Source organism: Tripterygium wilfordii, chromosome 17 (genome assembly GCF_013401445.1).
Source record: "Tripterygium wilfordii isolate XIE 37 chromosome 17, ASM1340144v1, whole genome shotgun sequence".
NCBI lineage: Eukaryota > Viridiplantae > Streptophyta > Magnoliopsida > Celastrales > Celastraceae > Tripterygium > Tripterygium wilfordii.
Window position 1 is genome coordinate 3,117,987 of NC_052248.1, and position 17,946 is coordinate 3,135,932.

The 17,946-nt window shown below is 36.6% G+C and overlaps 2 protein-coding genes and 1 pseudogene across 3 annotated transcripts; all 3 read right to left on the reverse strand.

The window, feature by feature from the left end:
* Nucleotides 1-36: 36 nt before the first annotated feature.
* Nucleotides 37-11,662, reverse strand: LOC119982301 (tubulin-folding cofactor D-like). Of its 2 annotated transcripts, XM_038825601.1 has the most exons (18): nucleotides 11,626-11,662; nucleotides 11,233-11,555; nucleotides 9,615-10,162; nucleotides 8,992-9,094; nucleotides 7,859-8,035; nucleotides 6,886-7,050; nucleotides 6,357-6,473; nucleotides 6,114-6,218; nucleotides 5,067-5,237; nucleotides 4,737-4,952; nucleotides 3,821-4,019; nucleotides 2,769-2,974; nucleotides 2,455-2,679; nucleotides 1,801-2,364; nucleotides 1,466-1,714; nucleotides 1,068-1,112; nucleotides 796-981; nucleotides 295-582 (listed from the first exon to the last, which is right to left on the reverse strand). In XM_038825601.1, exons 2-18 carry the CDS (start codon nucleotides 11,443-11,445, stop codon nucleotides 295-297), a joined length of 3,777 nt encoding a protein of 1,258 aa, XP_038681529.1. In that variant the 5' UTR covers nucleotides 11,446-11,555; nucleotides 11,626-11,662. The 2 variants fall into 2 exon arrangements, with proteins under 2 accessions (XP_038681530.1, XP_038681529.1); XM_038825602.1 differs by lacking the exon at nucleotides 11,626-11,662 and having other exon boundaries at nucleotides 37-582; nucleotides 11,233-11,619.
* A 1,411-nt stretch (nucleotides 11,663-13,073) lies between these two features.
* On the reverse strand, nucleotides 13,074-14,480 carry LOC119982304 (probable glutathione S-transferase). Its single transcript, XM_038825607.1, has 2 exons — nucleotides 14,080-14,480; nucleotides 13,074-13,606 (listed from the first exon to the last, which is right to left on the reverse strand). The coding sequence occupies exons 1-2, from the start codon at nucleotides 14,395-14,397 to the stop codon at nucleotides 13,262-13,264; spliced, it is 663 nt and encodes a 220-aa protein (XP_038681535.1). The 5' UTR covers nucleotides 14,398-14,480; the 3' UTR covers nucleotides 13,074-13,261.
* A 1,780-nt stretch (nucleotides 14,481-16,260) lies between these two features.
* On the reverse strand, nucleotides 16,261-17,940 carry LOC119982305 (annotated as a pseudogene).
* Nucleotides 17,941-17,946: the final 6 nt, after the last annotated feature.

A 17,946-nucleotide genomic window follows, 5' to 3' on the forward strand; every position in this document is an offset into this window, starting at 1 on the left:
TCTGCCTGTATCATGATAAGTGAAATGCATGGTCTTTGGTTTCTCTACAATGCATTGTGTAACAATCAAACTTGCAGTAATGTATCTGATCTATAAAGCTCATATCAAGAGCGATTTCCAAATTTTACAGGGCACATTCACTCCACAGTACAAAGTATATATATATATATATATAGATACTCTCTAGTCTACCAATTGCTCCATGCGCTCTGTTTTTCCATAGGCCTCGAAAAGAGAAACCATAACACCAAGATTGAGTTGAAATTTGGATAATGAGCTTTCAATCTGGAAAACTCAAAACCCTGTTGACCCAACTAATGAGGAATATGATGAATGTTCATCATTGGCTGTAGACCTCTTCTCTGCATCCTTGTTTGGCATTTTCTTGGAGGTATTGAGTTGTCCCATTTCCAGGCCAACTATTTCATACAACTCTAACCTCTGAGGCTTTGCTGCTTCCAGGTCTTCTTCCCAGCTAGTTTCAGATATAATTTCGAGGGCTTGCTCTGTCTTGTCCTCTGCAACGAGATTTACATTTTGCAGGAGCACAAGGTAAACCTGTTCTGCTGCAGCTTTCCGAATCTGAATCAATAAATACAAACAATCGAACCTATGACTATTCTCATTTTAAATCGATCTAATCAACTAGAAACTAGAAAGAACTAATGGAACTGCACGGGAACAAAAGCCCGTTGCATGAAAACCCACCTCAACCCTTTTTTGAGGGAAAAAAAAGATTGTGATGCAAACATATTTTGAAAAGAGAAGTTTCTGGAAAATTTGAACACAACGCACCTTTGGATATCGATGGCCCAAGAAGATGAGGAGATGAGTGAAGGCCTCGGAGTTGATGGGGTCTGAAACTAAAGCAATATATCCTAGTATTGCAATGCCTGCATATAACTTCGAGAAGTCCTTAGATCCCCTTAATTCAAGCGCCAAGGAACCCAGGAGACCATAACAGAAGGTTGGAGTGTAATCCTGCAAATTAAAAAATTTAATGGTACAATGTTCCTTAGAGAGGGAATTTTCCTGTTAAAAACAAGACAATAAAAGAACCAACTAACCTCCATGTCCAATAGTATCCTTTTGCTGAAAAGAATCTCAATTGTCTGACATACAGAAGAATCTCCATCAAGGTAATGAAGCGTCGTAAATAAGGTTAAAATTCGTAAAAATAGAAGCAAATTTCTACAGAAAAAGAAAAGTAGTAAAAAGTTTTAAGGCACAGAAAGATAGACGAGAAATTTCATGAATATATCAAACAGAGAAGGAGAGGTAGATTATCTGCCAGTAATATCAATGGCAGCAAGAGAACAATCAAAGAGGAAACAAAATGAAGACAGCGATGGTAGTTACAGAATCTGGTAATTCTTTGTTCTTAGTTTGGTCAATTTTTTGCGAACTCTATCTCTACTTTCTATTAAAACACTGAAACCAATTGCTCAGAAAGAATATCCATTACCTTTAAAGTCGGTATGATGACCCTGTCACGTCTCTTGTACTGCTGGAGAACCCAAAGGATGTCGGTATATAACATATGCTCTCTGGCCTTTTCAGCCACTTGAAGATATTTCAGCAATGCAGACATCGATGTCTTCCTTAAGGACTCTTGCAATCCACCAATTGAAATAACTAGCCCTGACATGACAACTCTACTATAACAATCAAACTGAAGTAACTGTACAAATCGTGGATAAGAAAATGAGGGTACCTGCATGAAATTACAAAATAGCTTCTCCATGAAATAACTCAATTAGGACATCATGAGACCAAGAACAAAATGATCAACAATCTTACCCCCCATTTCAAATCCGCTTTCTTGGGAATAATATTCTCTAGGTTTTCTCTGTAAGGTATACTTGGAACATAAATTTTCTCGTTGTACAAGATCCTTTGTAGAACCTTTGCAGCTGCTTCTCTTAGTTTATCCATCTTCTCTACAGCTTGCTTAACAATTCCTCCAACCACAGCGGTAGCAAGATTTACATCAAAAAAAGACTGCTTGTGGCTATTTTCAGCAGTGTCACAAGGCGACTCCATTGCAGATTCAACTCTGGGTGAGTTTCTAATGGAATCCACAGAATCCCTCACACAAAGTATGTATGTACATTTCTCAAGACCATTCATAGCAGCCTCACGAACCCATGAACCCACATCACCTCTGTTATCAACAGAATAATCATCAAGTGCTTTCAGTAAACTTTTCATTACTTCATTCTTGATCAGATGATACAAAGACACATCATCCTCTCCAGAAACAATACTGGAAGATTCTTTTGCCTTGGTTAATGTTTCACAGACTGATACAACTCCTTTCACAGCATTTAACCTAGCTTCAGCATCTCTTTCCTCGGGGTTTTCCTGCAAATGAAAATCATTCAGTAAACTCCATTGACAACCCATTTAGTTTCTTGAAAGTGAGGCATTTCAACGATATTTCCATAAGTGTACCTCAATTTCACAACAGCGACAAAGTTCCAAAAGCACATCCCTCCACCTACAAATCAAAAGTTCCAATGGCAAAACCCCTATTGCCAATGCAGATCCTCTTCTTACCACCACATTTTGATCAGTCAGCAGTTCCAGATACCTTGATATTGTATTACTTGCACCTGCATTATCTCTGGAGACAAGGTATGCCTGGAAAAAGTGTTCTAGGGCTCTAACAGCAGCGTTCTATGCATCATATGAAAATTTTCGTTCACAAATCTTATGTCACATAAACCAGAAGTAAGAAATGCAATCATACATTGAAAGACAAAAACCTGTATGTGTGAATTGGGATGCCTCATATTCTCATTGAGGGTATCAAGCAAGCTTCGCTTTGTCTTTTCTGATACTGCCAGACGTGATAGAGAGATGCATTCAATAAACCGAGAAACAGCTGCTCGCATTATCTCTCCACCCTTTCCACGATACAGCCTTGCTTTCTGAATAGCAGGAACTACACCAGCAACTTGCTTTTGTTTTTCTGGAAAACACAATCTCAACAAAATTACAGCTTAAATATGCATTCTCAAGGCCAGATTGCAACAATTTTTCTTATACTAAAACTTTGAAAAACAAAGTGACATGCTTGTATATTTCTATATCAGCCGCTGACAGACCAAACCCTCCAATTTAGTCAACGGAATTAAGTGTATATATAGCATCTACTTATTATAACACACACACAAGTTCGCCCAAAAAAATTAATTTGAGAGAGTAAATTCTCCAAATCACCAATGCTTGGCTTTATAGCAATACCCCAGAATAAAAGTATTAATCCCAAAGCATAGCATCTAATGAATCCATATCATAATATTTGGGTGCTTGTTTAATACCATGAACAGTTATCCCAGTTAAATCTTCAAATTGTCTCCCAATGCACTACTTTGAAGAGCATCAAAACTTCAAAAGCCTTAAAAGCCACATATGGCATCCATTATATACTCTAAAACAATACTTAAGGCTACCATTTTTACTAGTTATTATAATTGAACAAAATAACTACAGAATAATCTTTCAGATCTTTTCTTTATCAGAGAATGCACAAATTGGTTTACTATAAAATTTCAAATTAGTCTCCATTCCAAATTTAGGAAAGTCAATGATAGAAGAAGTTGTAGTTGAACTCAAAAGCTTTTTTCAAGTGCATGAATGCTCAACTGGCACTCATGAATTAGTTTCAACAAAGAAAAGAATAATCACAATATTGACCAGATGGGATTTTGCGAAAATCAAGCATGATTGTCGGGGATTGGTATGGAAAACTACCAGTTATCTAAGATGAAATTGCACTTTTAATGTGTTTTACAGGTAATTAAGAGTTACTAACCAGAGGGAAGAGGATGATCACATTGGTGAAGCGCAAAGACAAGTTCTCCAACCACTAAGGTTGCGCCGTGGCGCATGTATAAATCAGTTGAGAGGGTACTCGGAATTAATTCTTCCACAACAGAGTTTGCAAAATATTCAGGATCGTATTTGACAAGAGCAGAAAGGGCCTCAGTAGCAAGTTCTCTCAAACCTTTGTCCTAAAGAGTCCAGTGAGATAGATTATATATTCTTGAAAAATTATCCATCATTAGCTAATGATAATGTTGATAATAAACACGGTACCATAATCAAAGTGAATACAAGCAAAACTGCAACAAAAATTTTTACGTCGGCCACGCCCAATCACAGTAAAGCAGGGACTTGGAGCAATATTAAAATAGCAAAAAACCAGATCAGTCAATACCATGATGATTAAGCAGCCTTGATTTATAAAACTTGCCAAAGAATGCAAAGCACAGTAGCATACCAGCATAAACCCTGCAATTCCTACTTATAATTAACTTGGTCCAGTTTCATCAAGAAAACAATTTTATTTGTGAAAGATTATAACGAATAGGAATGATTTTCTCTTCCAGCTGACGGTTTACAAATCCTTCAAGGACAAAATTTTTTACCTCCTCCATTAACAGGTTGAGTTTTGACCATCAGTAACAAACATTCAAGAATATATAAACGACAACCTTAACAATAACAATAATAATAAAACTTAATCATGCAACTGAACAGCCTCCATGCACATTGTTGCTCAGCACAAAGGGAAACATAATTGCGAATAAGTTCTTCATGGAAGAAAAAAGAGAAGCATTCTTCATGCAAGAAGAAATAAAAGCACAATCATTCAATTTAACATTATATTTTCCAACCATCTGAACTTGAGATTAGGAATAAGAGAAAAGGCAGTTTTTATAGTATACCCAGTGACATGTCTTGTTAGACATCAATTCATCTGCAAAAGCATAAAGATACCCTTCATACTGAGCAATGTTGACAGCAACATGAAGGTATGAGTTCCGTCGTGATGAAAGTGAAAAATAATCTGCAGTATTTATAATGTCAATGCCATGAGGATAATTTCCTTGTCTTCCAACATTCTCCTGAAAAGCTGCAGCGGCTGCCCTTCTGCAGTTAACCTAAGCATCACATAATCAGAAGCTTTAGCATGACAAACAGATGAAAGGAAATGCTCTTTTAGAATTAGTAATGCACTGAAAAAAAAGTAATTTCCCACTGGTGAGGGTTAGCACCTCACGGTCATAGCAGGCCACTGTTAGCAGGTGTGGAGCCAGCTGTTCCAACATGTTTCTTATATCAGTGTGATAATATGCACGACCAAATGCCCAACAAACATAAGCAGCAGCATCACGTACATGAGACCCAACACTATGTGGACCTCTACGAACATCATAATGCAGTGCCTGTCAGGACAATTAATTTTGATCAGAGCTAACAGCATCAAATGGATATCCACAACACACATGGACAAGAAACTACCTACGGAATAATTGGACTCACGAGAAATAAATTTCGGTTAGCATATCAGGAAAAAAAAAATGAAGCTTATACTTAAAAGGACTTTAAAAAATATCTGAGAGATTTGGGAAGGGAAAGATATTGAAAGGCCTTAAAATTGGTTTTCATTTTTCAATAATACATGAAGTTTCTAGATACATGCACAGAGAACAAAATATAGTCATGTGGGAAATTATAGACCATGAGTATCAATTATAGTCCCACAGATTTTAGAACAAGTTTTTTGTCATCACAAGTGGAAGCATAGAGTATTCATTCTTAAGATATGAAGAAAGAGAAAACACACGGTACAAACAACTTGATTTGAATATTTTTCAAACATCACAAGTCTAATCCTCTTCAAATTTAAAATCAGTTATATAAAACTAATTACACAAAATCTACTAAATGAATGACAAAGAGTTTCAGGTGCCACTAAGGACCACAAAAATAGAAGAAGAAGAGGAGAGGGCACAAACAGCATACTAATAGAAAAGTTAATGCCATCATATGGTATCTAAGAGGGGAGGTTGGCTATTAATCTACACATAAGCAGACAAGATACAAGAAAGAGACAACATCCAAACTTTGATTAAAAATTCATCTCATTCTTCAGCGATAAAGAGGGAAATGCAAGTTTGGTTTGGCAAAAAACTCTTAATGATCAAATAGAATAGTGCAGAACACAAAAGGATTCAAATAATCTTGAGAGAGATAACTGAAATAGAAGTATGTATGTCAGTTTTCAATCAGTGAGCATGAAGAAAACAAAACTGTACTACCTTTACAATGAGGGGTACAACTTTGGGAAGACTAGTTGGTAAGAGCAATCCTCTGCGAGCTAGTTCAGCCAGTGCTAAACAACCTCCATGCCATGAACCATCGCCCTGGAAAATATGGTCATCATTTCTACTACCTCTTGGTAAAAGAAAGTGCATCAAACAAATGTCTTAACAAGATTGCACTGGCATGTCATATGACAAAGTGCAGAACAGGATATAGAAGAGAGGAAGATCACTATATACCTCGCCTGGTGAAAACAGCTCTAACACAGATGACAATACCTCATCTGAAAGGGCAGATGTCAAACGTGAAGTCATTCGGCCTATACCTTTTGCAGCAGACCAACGCACAACAGTGTCCTGTGGAACCAGGAACATCAACATTAAATTGGATGTATGATAAACTAGGCTGGCGCAGTTTTAATCAACATTAGTTGCTCATAGTGTGAGTGACATCACTCTTTATTCAGCAATGCAGACCTTCATGTCACTTTTTCTCATGTTTTGGGGAGCCTAAAACTAAGACCTCAAGCCACAAGACTTACTGTAAACACCGAATGGCAAATTTGTACACAAAGTGCGCAAAAGAACAGTTGACAAAAGGCATAGACATAAGCATAAGATTAAGATGATACATTCAAGGATGAGCCACCATCCCAGGAAGTTAATACCAATGCCAAGGACAGCAACCCAAACTAATCGCCATGGGAACACTAAGATTTTACATGAGAAATAATCATGTTCACAAGAAAATCTCACCCTTCAAACATACCGTGTCTCTCAATCCAGAAAGCAGCATTTCTATTATCTCCTCTACAATTTCTGGAACTTCCATATCTTCTTCTGGCAGAAGATCAGGGCTTTCTTCAGATTTGGAAGAGCTGATAGTCAATACATCATTGCATTGAACATTTTCTCCAAGTGAGCGGATCCTGCTCTGAATAGAAGATGAATATCAGAATATGCTTGTCAGAGTATGATTTTATTTTGTTATGCCACAAAAAACAAAATTGATGCTGGTAAAGAATATGTTACATATGATATTATTAATGAGCCCAATCAATGACTTAACAAAGCAAGCATTGCGAGAGCCGGGAAGTAGTGGGGCCATTTATGGATAGCCCATTTAACAGCTTCAATTTTCTTGATCAGCTAATATAGACAGCTGCCAAAACTCTTCTCAACAACTTAAATGTACATGCATGCTTGGAACGTAAGCATGTGCACATCTTGCAGAGCAAACCTGGTGAGGACAACAGTGTATGAAAAAGGAACACATTTTGCAATACGGACCTTTTGGCAGAACAATGTATCCATGCCTGGCCCCACAGGCAAAATTCATATGTCCAAGCCCATGCAAAAAAGCAGGCTGGGCAGGTCGGCCAGATAGTTGATTCCCTTGGCCCATGAGCAGGTCATATGACTTGTTTAAGAGATAACATGCCAAAAAACTAAAGCTCATACAGTTGTGCTTCTTCTGGCCCTATAGACCTCCCTAAGTGTTCAAGAAAAGGGCTGAATGACGTAGTTTATTGTTAGGGCATGCCAACTGAAACAAAAAGACTAATAATAATACATACACATGCAAATGCATTAAATTATGCAATTATGCTATTCCTAAAACTAATAACAAGAATCTACACTTGCAAGCTACTTAGCTAATTGATAGTTAACAGCATCTATGACAATGTAAAATAGCACAAGATGAATTATCAAAATGTATAAAAACGATTGTCTAAACTAACCACATAACGCCAGGATGGTGAACAGTGAGGTAGACAAGTAAGACCAATCCTCTGAGTTAACTTCATCAGATACTTGCGAAGCAAAGGGCTCCTAGCTGCAGTACCAGACTTGATCAGCATTGTTGCATCATTCGAGACTCTAGGAACCACATCCAGAAGCTGTTTCCGCCCACTGGACTGGTTTTGATCAAAAATAATACAAGAGATGAGACAAAGAAATCAGAGACAGTATGAGTAGCAGTCGATAGACAACCACGAAAAAAAAAAAAAAAAAGAATTAGTCCTCTCCAATTTAGAAATATGTCTCTCTAGTGTTAAAAAGGATATAAGAAATTGCTGAAATGAAATATGAAAATACAAAAAACTGGAAACTTATAATAGAGCAGTACTTCGTTTCTTTCCTAAACCATTCCCAACCATATGCTTAATCCATAGATTTTGGGCATCAGAGAACACAATTTCGGTGAAAAGATTCCAGGCTAGTCAAGAAAGAGCAAATAATCTTGATGATGAGGTCAGAGGAAAGAGGGAAAAGGAGAAGGAAGAGAAACAGGAGAGGATATTTTCCTTGCAATCCAGAGTATTAACCCAATGAGTACCAACCAAAGAGCCCTACCTCCATCCACTAAGAAATTTTGCCTTGGAGCATCATTATTGAACTAACAAAAACAGGTGAAAGTTTCAAACATATCTGCACTCCAATTGCACGTATACAACATGAGCAACCAGATTTTAAATATCTATCAATAGTAATATAATACGACCAAGCCCCGTTGCCTTGCATGTTGCCACCAAAAGTACCAAAGTCACTAGATTCACTACCCACTAGGTAGGCATAGAGAATTGGGAAGAAAGAGAGCCTAATTATTGAAAGCAACTGCAGAAGATCCCACCTCTTCTGATAGGAGATTTTACTAATATAGTATTCTATAGAACAAAGGTGTAAAAGGTTAATTCAAACTTCCACCCCGGTGAATTCATGGGGAAAACGGTAAATAAAGCAGTTTAAACTAGACAATTTATGGAGTCAGACTTCATGGTAGATATCATCTTTAGTGAGTGCTCAGACAGAAACCACACCAAACAGATAAATACTTTTGCCATTGCATGAAATAAAACTAACAAAAGCCAACCTTGAAAATGGCAGCGAGAGCTTCCACAGCGCCAAGTAATTGGAAATGTGACAAGGCATCTTCAACACCAGAAGATAATACTTCATGTGTCCACTCAACAAAACTGGAAAGAGAAAATGGAAAGCTTAACAGAAAGAAGAAGCTTGAGCAGCATGGTAAAAGAAATTATAACTTCCAACATAATTACTGAAAGACGTTTATGGTATAGGCTCCAATCAAGATTACAAACAAATATGACAAACTTCAGAGAACATAGGTAGAAGTAAAAGTAACATCTGCATCAAAAAAATGCATCTCTCCTCACTTTAAAGAAGCTCCACTAAAACAGAAATAAAAAGTCAGATATCTAAGTACATTTGTTGGCCTGGGGATAATACAATATAGAATTGGAAAAATTAATGTCCAAAGAATGAGTCAAAAAAATCAGTGCATTTGAAACACCGAGGAAATGGACATGTTTCTTGCGCAACTCAAAATTATTTCTTCTTCCCTTCTAAGTAACAATTCATGCAAAGAAGGATATAAATCATTTCAGTATGCATTCAAATGAATGCAATATAAAATACATAATTTAAATGCTTTAACTGTGCAAGGACTCTAGTCTATATGAATGACGAAAGTACCTGGTAAAGGCCATAGACATATCGGGACGAGTTAAAAGCCTTGAAAGAAGTAATCCAGATATAGTGCGCATGGGACCCGCATTTGAAAGGTAATCTTTACAGAATTTTACTATCTTTAATACCAGAGGAGCAGGCTCAAGTGCACCAAGATTTTTATCATTTGCAATACTAGTATCAATAGAGGAGATATCAAATGGAACTAACACAAGGATAGAAAGCCACAACAGTATCACGCATTTTGCCTCCGTCTCTCCTGTACTTTCCTGCCGCAATGACGTAGCAGAAGCTGTGCCATGGCACTTTTCCAAGAGAGATACCGCTAGTTCTAAGTCAGAAACTTGATGCGGGAAGAACTTGATGACTGCCTTGTATCCACAAACTGTAACCATAGCATAAATAATAATGCATATAGGCTTGATTACTTTGATAATTTCATATGAAGCTACACCAAGCTCAATTGTTTTAGAACGAATAATGAACATCAGAGGAGAAACTATGCTCTCCAGGTATGGCTCTAGTAATTGACCCTGTTCCTGATACTTGTCCATCTGCATCAGAAAAAAAAAAAAAGAACAATGGTGTTGCCAAAAATTTTCTTCCTTATAAATGACATAATTGTATTAAAGGAAAATAGTGACTTAACACAGCCGAGAAGTGTCATAAATTATACAAACATCGCCATCCTCATCATCAAAAGCTTTATCCCAAACAATGTTAGATAGCTTGGGTGGTTACAAAGCTCACAATATATCCACAAATTAAGTATAAAAAAATAAGCATATACCCCTCTTCATTTCTCCATTTAGCTATCATCAAATTTCTATACCTCCCATGCCTCCAAAGAAATATTGAGCAGGCAGCTTCAATTTAGTATGAGCAATCCTCTGCTAGTCTGGTACAATGATAGTCTGCAAGATATGAGGCCCAGCGTGCAGGGGCATTGGTAATTGTTCAAGTGCCGTACCTATAAGGCCCAATAATCATGAAGATGGGCATACTAGCTATAGCACCCTCGAATAGAATGAGTTATGATATGATGTGGACTATCACCCACCATTTTCAGCCATCATTGTGGTTCATAGACAAAGCCACCTAGTTCCAATCTTAAGATAAAAGAAACTAATAGAAACTCATGAAAAATCAGGATTCCTAGAAGCAATGTGGTATGGTGGAGGGAGTTTCAAGGCCAATACTAACAGTGGGCATCAACCAATATAGTAATCCCTAGGAATGATTTGATTACGAATTCCATAACTAAAACTAATTCATACGATAGCCGCAAAAAACATACCTGTCGCAGAAACTCATGCCTCTACTGTTGAAACTGAGACAAATTCAATTCGAAATCTTAATTCCAGGAAGAAAACCTAACTCATCAAGTAATAATCACCTACCGCTTTCTAAATCACAAACAAATCCCAGAACCAAACAAGAAGGAGAACAAATTAATCAATCTTATTACACATTCACAACCCCGATCCCAAGTCTAACAGTGAACCTAATCGACAATTTGGCACAGTGGTAAACGAACTACTACAATTTATCATTCGAAACAAGAAAAAAATTTACGATTCTCCAGAAGATAAAATTAAAATATGAAGTGGCATTGGGAATATACAATGGATCGGATCTTTTGTACAGAAGAGGAGTTGGAGACGCGGCCATGGGAGACGATGTCGTCGAGGAGGGACTTGACAAGTTTCCATTCTTGTAAAAAGTATCTCTGCAGGACCCTCTCTTTGGCATCGTGCTCATCATCTTCTCCTTCTTCATTAACAGTCTCCTTCTTCCCTGCTGCTGTTGGGTTCTCCGCTTCTTCCGTTGTCGCCATGTCTACAAAAGCAGAGTGGAGCGAGAAAGAGAAAAGGCTGAATCTTTGATTCCCGCTCGAGAGGAGTGTGAATTACTAAGTAAAGATCGAAGCTTCAGGTATCTCCAATTCTGCACTACTAGCAAAGATTGTCAAAGGATGTTCATATTGGTTTGATATACTGAGATTATGATGTATTACCTATTCCATGCGGAGTTGTTTCACTCATGAATCTAGCCAATCAGTTTTAAAATACACTTTAAAATTCATTCTTTTAATTCTCAATTCATTTGTTTTGAAATTTCCTTAAAAAAACAATAAAATTAAGATTTATCTCATAAAATTCACCGATAATGGATCTTGTTAGAAAGAGTTTTATACCTTAATTTTGAATTTGTAATTTTGCTTAAAAATCTAACCTGTATTTTAAAAGTTAAAATATTTTAAAATTTCATTCATGATGATTGAGGGAATATTTTATCAATTTTTTGGTGAGTAGATGTGAGTTTTCGTGACTCACTACCTCATGAAATTAAGATTTATCTTATAAAATTCATCGACAATGAATCTCGTTAAAAAGAGTTTTATGCGTTGATTTTGAATATGTAATTTTGTTTAAAAATCTAACATGTATTTTTGAAAATTAAAATATTTTAAAATTTCATTTAAGAGATTTAGATTTCCATGAATAATCACTGTATAAAGTATAAACTATTTAACATTATTTTTTTTTGAGAATGTGTGGGATTGGATTGAGACCCAAGGGTTTTGGAGTGAAGAGAGAGAATGGAAATTAATTTTTTTAAATTTCTATATTTGGATAGACAGTCTAAAAATAGACAGTTTTTAAAAAATAAATAAAGAGATTTAATGATTGGGGGAATATTTTATCAATTTTTTGGTGAGTAGATGTGATTTTTTGGTCAGAATTTGTTTAACTTCGGTCGGTCGAAATGATACACTTCTAAAACAACAAGTCAAACAAATCATTTTTTAATCAACTTTTGCAATAGGTGGATATTTTTTAAAAGAAAATTTTTAACCCAAATGGCGCCTTAAAATACGGATGACCCTCCGGATGCAGAGAGTGGATCACCATCGTTGGTTTTGGTGATGGGGTTAGGGTTCAGGGAAAACAGTGAATGATTGGCCACGTATGCGATGAATAATTAATTAATTTATTCCACATAATTTTCAGGTATGCAATTGTTAATTAAAAAATGATTTTTTTTCTTTACTTTTTAACGTCATGTCAACATTTTGAGCGACCGAAATTAAACAAATTCTGGACTTGGAACAACACTATAAAATAAGTGGTCAAATGAAACCATGATTAATGAAACTATATTTTTTAGTTTTTTTTATTTAACGGTCAAAGTGATATGTTGGACAGTTGATTGCCCTAAATCCCCATAATCTATCGGAGTGACCAAAGTGTAGAAAAAAAAATTTTGAGTGACCGACTTGAAACATTTGATCTTTGGGTGATCAAAATAAAATCTTAGATATATTTCAATAACCAAAAATGTAATTAACCTACGAGTTGAAATATAAGCAATTTTTCCTTGACCACAAATTCTAATAACTAAATTGAAGTTGTTATATTTAATTAATTATTCTTTAATTTATTGAAAAATACATGGAGAACATTGAAAAATGAAAACGCAAAAGCATATAATTGTACGATGAACACTGAACTTACATTTTCCGACCAGAAAATGCAATTTGAAAACATCTTTCCTTACATATTTGACCGAGACACACCCAAGTGTAATCTTATTTATACCTAATAAGGATGACACAAATATAAGGCAAATCTCCACTTATCTTGAACACCCTACTCAACACCGTACCTCTTCCTTAACATAACAACGAAGTTGTAGACATCTTTCTCGTCGGCAAGGGACTTGGACACAGTCTCCTTCTGCATGCACCTCTTGGCCCACGAAATCAGCCGGGGCAACCTAGGCTCGATGCTGAAATTGCCAAAGGTCTCGTAGGTGTAAAACCAGGTATAGTACGAGACCAAAGCAATATCAACATAGCCAAAATTTTCCCCTCCGAAGTATGGATTGTCACCAAGATGATCCTCTAAGACCTTTAGGATTCCTATGAACTCCTCCTTTGCTGCCTCCAGTTCTTCTCCTTTTGTGGTCCATATCTTCCTCGCAGAATCATACACCTGCAATGCATACATAACCAGGAAGAGATTAACCTCCACTTTACTTGAGGCTTGAGAAGTTTAGCTAATCAGACACGAGCCCCTCTTGGGGCGAATTTCTCCTTTTGCTCCTAGCCTACGGGTTATTAGCAGCCGTTTTCAGCTGTTGTTCCCCTCCTAAGGACAGACTCTTACGCGTTACTCACCCGTCCACCACTGGAAACACCAACTCTCGTATGACTTGCATTTTGCTAAGCATGTCGCCAGCATTTATCTAGAGCCAGGATCGAACTCTCCATAAAATTTATAGTTGTATTGTTTGTAGCTTCCTTGTTCGTAGATAAAGCGGATCCAGATCTGAATATTTTCATTCCTTACAGATATGGTCAAGCAGTTTAAGTATCCGACAGACTCGGATTCACATACTAAAATTTCTTAATCCACAGATCTACAGCACGAGTAAACTATCAAAAAAAGGAAATAGAAACAATTACCTTCTTGTCGACGTAATCAGCCCAAAACCTAGCTTGAGCTCTCTCGTAAGGGTCGGAGGGCAGAATCAGAGGAGAGTTATCCTTCCAGACCTCATCGATGTACTGAATAATGATGAGAGACTCGCAGATCGTCTTTCCGTTGTGGATGAGAACGGGGACCTTCTGGTGAATCGGGTTCATCTGAAGAAGAAGAGGACTCTTGTTGATCAAGTCTTGCTCCTTGTTCTCGTACTCAATCCCCTTCTCTGCCAAGGCTATCCTAACCCTCATCCCGAACATGCTAATATCTGTGTCTAGCAGAACAACCTCGTCTGCCATTGTTTCGGAGCTTGCAAATGCAGAGCCGGAGGCAGAACAAACGACTAACTACTTAAGCAGATTTTTTAATTATTTGCGGTGTCGTTTTATCATTGCATTCGTCAGGTTGTCTAAATCAACCACTACTAAAAAAAACAAAAGGTAATAATACACGTTTCCTTCCAAATGAATGATACAAATATTAATCAATTGTTTAGAAAAAATTATTATTATATTCAACCAGTTAGTGTCATCCAGCTAATAACAATGAAAACCTCCACGTAATATCGATTTTCGTGTCGTTAGTAGTGGTGCCTGATGCAATATAGATATTTAAGAAGTAATGGTGCAAGCAACATGGTTGGGCTTCGTATAGAGTATTATGATCTTATCTCATTTGAAGCTTGGGCCCATCAAGAATACAGGATCACATTCATCAAGACAACTAGCATGGATTTGCTTGGTGTTGACGTGAGAGATTAATAGCATGATTTCAGCAACTAAATAAAAGGCATGACCAAGGCAGTTTACTTGATTTTAGCACTTTAATGAGTAGAGTGATTAGTGGCTAGAGATTAGCAACAGTTACAATCACAGCTTAGAATCCTATTTAAAGTAGTTTTGCTTTTATTTTCAATCATCTTATCTTGTATTATGAAAAAAAACACATTGAAAATCGAATGAAAGAGTGATTCTTGAGTTCATATTTGGGGAGTGATTCTCCTATTGTTCTATTTTCGATCTTGTCAAATAAACCTTTTTGTGATTCTGGGTTTATTTGCATCAGTGCCAGTGTGAGTTTTGATCAGAATAAACTGGTGAAAATACATGATGAAATTCTAGGCAGGATGCATCCGTCCTGACGGGTGCAAACGGCAGTCACATACAGCAGTTATCGGCAAAAAAGGGGTTGTAACTGTCCGGACGGAACAGGTCGGCGTCCCGACAGATGACGGACAGTTTCGATTTTCAAACAAGTTTTTGCTACAAAGGAGTCTCGGTTGCAATGAAACTCATTTTTCAAGTTGTTCTCGAGTTAGGAACATGGTTGATATCATATATGTAATTGGAAACATCTTGAGGGAAGGGGGTGCTAGGTAGAATTGAATTAGGAGATTTTGTGCTACTATAAATACTAATGGTTTATTTGTGTTTTTGGTAGAGAAAAATCAAAAGGGTTGTATGTGGAAAGCATTGAGAGAGAGCAAGGGGATAACTTTATAGTAAATCTCTCGGGCTTGGTTAGGTTTTTCTTGGTAAGAGAAAATTGAGTGTGTGATTATATAAATTTTTGTTGACGGGATCTGGGGCAATGCCCCGACAATTTTTTTGATAAGTCTTTTCCTTTTCTTTTCTTGTTTTTTTTTAAGTTTACTTTTTTATTAAATATTTTTATAAACAAGTAACCATGACTCATGTATTAACAAATAAGTTTGCATGTCCTTGACTGAGCTCATGGGTTTTAGTCTCACCTCCTCCGAATATTTATAAGGAGGTGTGTGGGCTTAGTCTGCCCCTGCGTGGACTTGATAGTTTGCCCTTGTGTGGGCTTGATTTGTGCCTTCTGCGTGGGGCTTGTTGACACCTGTACTTTCATAGGTTTGATCTGATCTGGTGGTGTGTCGTATATTGTATTTGTACTTGTAATAAAAAAAAAACAAATAAGTTTATAAAATGAGGAAATATGTTAAATAAGACAATATTTAAAATTCACAAATGTGTCAAAATTTAAAATTAATTTTATTATTTTCTAACATCGATATAAGTTAGATTCTGTAAGTGTATTTTGAATTTTTATTTCAATTAAATTAGGATTCTTGTTCCATATATTAAGTTTTAAAATATTTTAATTATTTAAAAGACCAAAATGCCAGAACGAAGAAGGAAAGAAATCGTTTATATATTTTTGAGTATTAAAATTTGTAATTCAATCATTTTAGAATTCTAACTATTTTCATAATTTGAACCTGTTACATTTAATTAATTATTCTTTAATTTATTGAAAAATACATGGTGAACACTGAAAACACATTTTCAGACCAGATTGAACACCCTACTCAACACCGAACATCTTCCTTAACACGATAACGAAGTTGTAGACATCCTTCTCATCGGCAAGGGACTCGGACACGGTCTCCTTCTGCATGCACCTCTTCGCCCACGAAACCAGCTGGGGCAGCCTAGCCCCTATGCTGAAATTACCAAAGGTCTTCGTAGGTGTAAAACCAGCTATAGTAAGTAACCAAAGCAATATCAACATAGCCAAAATTTTCCCCTCCAAAGTAGGGATTGTCACCAAGCTGATCCTCTAAGACCTTCAGGATTCCAATGAACTCCTCCTTTGCTGCCTCCAACTCTTCTCCTTTTGTGGTCCATAACTTCCTCGCGGAATCATACACCTGCATACATAATTACCGGGAAGAGATTAACCTCCACTTTAGTTGAGGCTTGAGAAGTTTAGTCACTGCAACAGATCACACTCGCTCAAGGGACAACATTCAATTAAAAGGAAATAGAAACAATTACCTTCTTGTCGACGTAATCAGCCCAAAACCTAGCTTGAGTTCTCTCGTAAGGGTCGGAGGGAAGAATGGGAGGAGAGTTATCCTTCCAGACCTCATCGATGTACTGAATAATGATGAGGGACCCGCAGATCGTCTTCCCTTTGTGGATGAGAACGGGGACCTTCTGGTGAATCGGGTTCATCTGAAGAAGAAGAGGACTCTTGTTGATCAAGTCTTGCTCCTTGTTCTCGTACTCAATCCCCTTCTCTGCCAAGGCTACCTAAGGCCTTGTGTGGGAATTAAGATTTCATTGGTTTTCATTGTTTAGTTTAGTTTTGGTTCATTTTAATCATGTGTGGTAGTTTTTTTTAGCATTTTAAATGATTGGTTTGTATTGGTTTTAAAAAACAAGGGAAACCAATTCATGAAGGTTTTGATCCACTTTTACAACCCACCAAATTGGTGGATTCATGTTGGTTTAAAAATTAATACCCAAATATACCCTCACCTTACAAATCATATGTCAACTTTGCCCTTAACCCTACCAACACAATAAAACATCAATTTTTCAGGTCCTCTTAGCTCAATCATTTTTTGGGTTTGTTTTGTTGTATTGTGAATTTTTATTACTTGCAATTCTTGCAATTTTTCTAATTACATAGAAAATAAAAATGTGTTTGTAATAAAGGATATATGAGTAATTGTATGTTAAATGAAACAATCAAAGCCAATGATGTCTCAAAATCCCACACATGGTTTTAAACCAAGTCAATCATTAATTTTTAAAACTCCCACACATAGTTTTAAACCAATACAAAACAAACCCACCCTAACCAATACTTTACGAACCAACTTAAACCAATAACAAAAAACTCCCACACAGAGCCTAACCCTCATCGCAAACATGCTAATATCTGTGTCGAGCAGAACCACCTCGTCCGCCATTGTTTCGGAGTTTGCAAATGCAGAGCGGAAGAAAGAACAAACAACTCACGACTACTTAAAGCAGACTTTTGAATTCTAAAATTTCTGCATTCACCCACACTTTAAAACAAAAAAAATTTCT

Coding starts and splice junctions, on each gene's coding strand:
- LOC119982301 (XM_038825602.1), bottom strand. CDS start 11,445: ATGGCGACAACGGAAGAAGCGGAGAACCCAACAGCAGCAGGGAAGAAG. Junction 6,474..6,885: donor TTTCTGGATTGAGAGACACG/GTATGTTTGAAG, acceptor CTGGTTCCACAG/GACACTGTTGTGCGTTGGTC. Junction 2,975..3,820: donor TGATCATCCTCTTCCCTCTG/GTTAGTAACTCT, acceptor TGTGTTTTCCAG/AAAAACAAAAGCAAGTTGCT.
- LOC119982304 (XM_038825607.1), bottom strand. CDS start 14,397: ATGGCAGACGAGGTTGTTCTGCTAGACACAGATATTAGCATGTTCGGG. Junction 13,607..14,079: donor CTGATTACGTCGACAAGAAG/GTAATTGTTTCT, acceptor TATGCATTGCAG/GTGTATGATTCTGCGAGGAA.